The sequence below is a fragment of the Caretta caretta genome, chromosome 2 (assembly GCF_965140235.1).
Source record: "Caretta caretta isolate rCarCar2 chromosome 2, rCarCar1.hap1, whole genome shotgun sequence".
Taxonomy (NCBI): domain Eukaryota; kingdom Metazoa; phylum Chordata; order Testudines; family Cheloniidae; genus Caretta; species Caretta caretta.
This window is the reverse complement of record NC_134207.1, coordinates 69,857,735-69,861,844: the sequence shown is the minus strand read 5'-3', so window position 1 is coordinate 69,861,844 and position 4,110 is coordinate 69,857,735. Positions and strand designations below refer to the sequence as shown.

Below are 4,110 nucleotides of genomic sequence, written 5' to 3'. Positions count from 1 at the left end.
AAACGAACGCACAATCCCCTTGGTCATCATGGGTACTTGGCACTTAAACGCTAAGGTTCTGGGCACTGCAGCCAGTCATAACACTGCATATGTTTAACATTATCCGGTGATTTCCTCTTTCACCCTTGCCAGCGATTTGGTGGAGAAGAGTTGACAAAGAGTTGTATATTTTATCGGGGGAGTGGGGGTGGGGAGTGTTGTGCTTCATTGCCAGATGGACTTAATTAACCGAAAGCATGATTCATTCATAAATTCAATATTAATTTATTTGCCGAGAGCGGTGCAAACAGACTTCCTTATCTAAATAAGAATCTCTCACACTCTAATGTTTAAAGACACTTGATGTTTTCTGACAGCATTGATATATTTAATTATAATACATTTGAAAAACAAAAATATTTCATAAAGAGACAATTAAAAGGCAATTTTTAGGACACCCTATAGCACATATTTCAGAAAGAAATCGGTATAATTTTAACGTCACTTACACACCTTTCGATATAAAACACAACCAGGGACACGTTTCACGTTAAATAAACTGAGCGTTGCTTAGTTTTTAATACTGGGACGCCAAACATGAAGCAGTTGATTTGTCAAGTTAAGACACAGAAGAGAGTCCATGTATGATATGATCTCCAAGGCCAATACAAACATTCCATCCAAAAGATCTCTCGTGGTGCATGCCATTATACAGCCACCTCCAGTGTCTCCAGAGCTGAGGTTACAGCTAAGTATCGCTTGAAAATCTGCTCACATGGACGATCTCTTGGCCGAATAATTCCCCCCACCCTGAATCCCGGAAAAATGGGTCGCCGCCCGGCGCTGTCTGTCTTGTAACCTGCACAGGTAAAGAGTAGCTGGAAAGGGCGGGGCTGGGACTCTTCCATTCCCCGCTCGGAGCGTCGAGCCCCCTGTCACCTTCCCAGCCCAGACCCCGCCCCCGCCCCGCCATTGGCCGCGGCTCCGGGTAAATAGGGCCGCGCTCTGACAGCTGCCAGCAGTGAGCCGGGTGCCCCCCACCCCCCACCCGAGACCCTGCTTCAACCAGCGGCGTCCCCGCGCCCAGGCCCCGCGCGCCCAGCCTGCCAGCGGCGCTGTCCCTGCTGCCCCAGCCGAGCCAGGGGAGAGGGCGCTGCTCGGAGCAGACGGTCCTTTTCCTCCCAGCTGTGCCCGGGGAGGGGTCGGAGGCGGGTCCGCTTCAGCCCGGCTCCTCCCGGTGGCTCCGGCTCCCCCGAGATGAGCAGCCCCGATGCGGGATACGCCAGCAGCGACGACCAGACGCAGGCAAGGTGCTCGCTCCCCATCATGATGCCGGCCCTGGGTCCCTGCCAGTGGGCAGAGTCCCTGAGCCCCCTCGCAGACGCCAAGGTGAAGAGTGAGGCGGCCCCGGCGGGGGCTGCGAGCAGCCGGGCCAAGAGCGAGTCCCGCATCCGCCGGCCCATGAACGCCTTCATGGTGTGGGCCAAGGACGAGCGCAAGCGGCTGGCGCAGCAGAACCCGGACCTGCACAACGCGGAGCTCAGCAAGATGCTGGGTGAGTGTCCGCTCGTGACCCGGCACCTGAGCCGGGCCAGGGGGGCTTTTCCCCTCCCACCGGCCCGGCGCTGGGACGCCCTGGGCGGTCCCAGCAGGCTGCGAGCGGCGGGCCGGGCACGTTACCGAGTGCTGCGGGTACCTGCCCCGAGGGCGCGGCGGCTGCGGGGCCCGGGCTGGCGCGCTGGGGGCAGAGGGTATGGGAGAAATTGCCAATGCCTCTTGCCCGGGGACTGGGTTAGCGAGGGGAGCTGGAGGCTGGGGGTGGGGGCAGTGGAGAAGCCGGGGGTTGTGTGCGGGGCGCACGGGAGTTGGGTGGGGAGGAGAGGCGGGGCCAGGTGGCGGGTGTGGGGCGCCCTGGGGGCCTGGGGGTGGGGGGCGCGCCCGGGGTGGGTAGGGGAGACGGAGGCGGCCGAGCGTGGGTGTGTGCGTAGGGGGGGGTGCCCTGGGGGGGGGGTGGAGGCGGCTAGGCTCTGGTGGGGCGCGCCCGGGGTGGTAGGGGAGACGGAGGCGGCCGAGCGTGGGTGTGTGCGTGGGGGGGGGGCGTCCTGGGGGGGTGGAGGCGGTTAGGCTCTGGTTATGCGCGCCCGGGGTGGTAGGGGAGACGGAGGCGGCCGGGTGCCCGGTGGGGAGCGCACTGGCGGGATGGAGGCGGCCGGGTGCCCGGTGGGGAGCGCACTGGCGGGATGGAGGCGGCCCGGGGCTGGTTGGGGGCGCAGGGAAGAGCCGCAGGGTGACGCGCTGTGTCGCCCCGCAGGGAAGGCCTGGAAGGCGCTGTCGCTGGCGGAGAAGCGGCCGTTCGTGGAGGAGGCGGAGCGGCTGCGGGTGCAGCACATGCAGGACCATCCCAACTACAAGTACCGGCCGCGCCGGCGGAAGCAGGTGAAGCGCCTGAAGCGCGTGGAAAGCGGCTTCCTGCCGCACGGGCTGGCGGAGGCGCCGGGCGCCGAGCTGGCCAGCGAGGGCAGCAGGATGTGCGTGGAGAGCCTGGCCCTGCCCTACCCGGAGCAGGGCTACCCCGCCGTGCAGAGCGCGCTGCCCCCGGCGCTGGGCCACTACCGGGACTGCCAGCCCCTGGCTGCCGCCTTCGACGGCTACAACCTGCCGACCCCGGACCCCTCCCCGCTGGACGCGGCGGAGAGCGAGCCGGCCTTCTTCACGCCGCCCCTGCAGGACGAGTGTCAGCTGGCGCCCTACGGCTACCCCGCGGCCGAGTACCCCGCGCACGGCGCCGAGAGCCAGGCCAGCGCCGCGCTCCGCAGGCACCTGCCCCGCGCCGAGCCGCTGGGCCAGCTCAGCTCCCTGCAGAGCCTGCTGGGCTGCCAGGGCCCCCTGCACGCCTACTACGGGCAGCTGTGCCAGCCCGCCGGCCCGGCCCGCGCTCCCCAGCTCCCGCCGCAGCCCTGCCAGCCCTCGCCGCCGCCCGAGGCGCAGCAGTGCAGGGAGCCCCTGGAGCACCTGTCGCAGGACGACCTGCTGGGCGACGTGGATCGCACCGAATTCGAGCAGTACCTGCACTTCGCCTGCAAGCCCGAGCTCGGGCTCCACTTCCAGGGCCACGAAGCTGGCCTGCCCGCGCCGGACGCCCACGGGCCCATCTCCTCGGTGGTTTCGGATGCAAGTACTGCTGTGTATTACTGCACTTACCCGGACGCCTAAGACTCCCAGTCGCGGGGACTGTGGCGGACTCCCTGGCGCTGGGAAGCCTTGGACAGAAGGGTGTGTGCTTTGCTCCTATTTATGTAATTTATTGGAATCTTCACTGGAGCTATCCGACAACGAACCTGGGTCGAAAAGTACTCATCTGTTTGAGATAAAACATGGTTATTATAACATACAGGTAAGGGACTTCTATGTCTGGCTGACCTGCGACTGGTTCATCTGTTTTATATGTCAATGTCTTAGTCTGTTTTGTAAGAGTAATGATAAAAGTGGTGCCTCTGGCTCACAACGTTTTTACTAGTTAAACTTTTTTTAAAATGCCCCCTTTAAAAGTGACTCATTTTGTACTTTTAGAAATAAATATCTAAGATTTCTTATGCATTTGTTTTTCTGTACTAGCAGCATTCCTTTGTCGACCACGGAAACTTCAATCCTGCTCTAAGCAGAGAAATCATGGAGTGGGGAAAATGCAATTATTGGCCTGTGAGCCATTCCTGCCATTAGATTAACTTGGGCAAAAGAATCTCTGGAAAGAAACGAGGTTTTTACTTGCCAAGTTTGGACTCTTAGTGCTGAAATAACCAGACCTACTATGCACTTATTTACCAAAGTTTGGGACACACTACTGGCTTTTGTAAACAGTACTTCTTACCAGTCTAGAAGAGCAAACTAATATCCTTTGGCCAAATATTTTCTTTGTTGTACTTGGGTCCTCTTCAGAGATAGCATAATACCTAGTTCAGGCTGATCCTTCAGCTGGGTTTAGGCTATTCTGTTTTTATGAACTTCAGGCAGTTGCTCAGGGCCTCAGAAGCCATTGCTGCTGAAGGAAAAGTAACAAACAAGATTTCAAGGTAAGGTGCTTATTACAAGAAGTGGATCCCAGCCTAGCAAATAACTTCAAATGTGAACTTC

The 4,110-nt window shown here is 59.7% G+C and overlaps 1 protein-coding gene across 1 annotated transcript; it reads left to right on the top strand.

Annotated features, from left to right (window-relative positions):
* Positions 1-1,012: 1,012 nt before the first annotated feature.
* Positions 1,013-3,572, top strand: LOC125632453 (transcription factor Sox-17-alpha-A-like). The gene is made up of 2 exons (XM_048840676.2): positions 1,013-1,534; positions 2,291-3,572. The coding sequence occupies exons 1-2, from the start codon at positions 1,237-1,239 to the stop codon at positions 3,190-3,192; spliced, it is 1,200 nt and encodes a 399-aa protein (XP_048696633.1). The 5' UTR covers positions 1,013-1,236; the 3' UTR covers positions 3,193-3,572.
* The last annotated feature ends 538 nt before the right edge of the window (positions 3,573-4,110 follow it).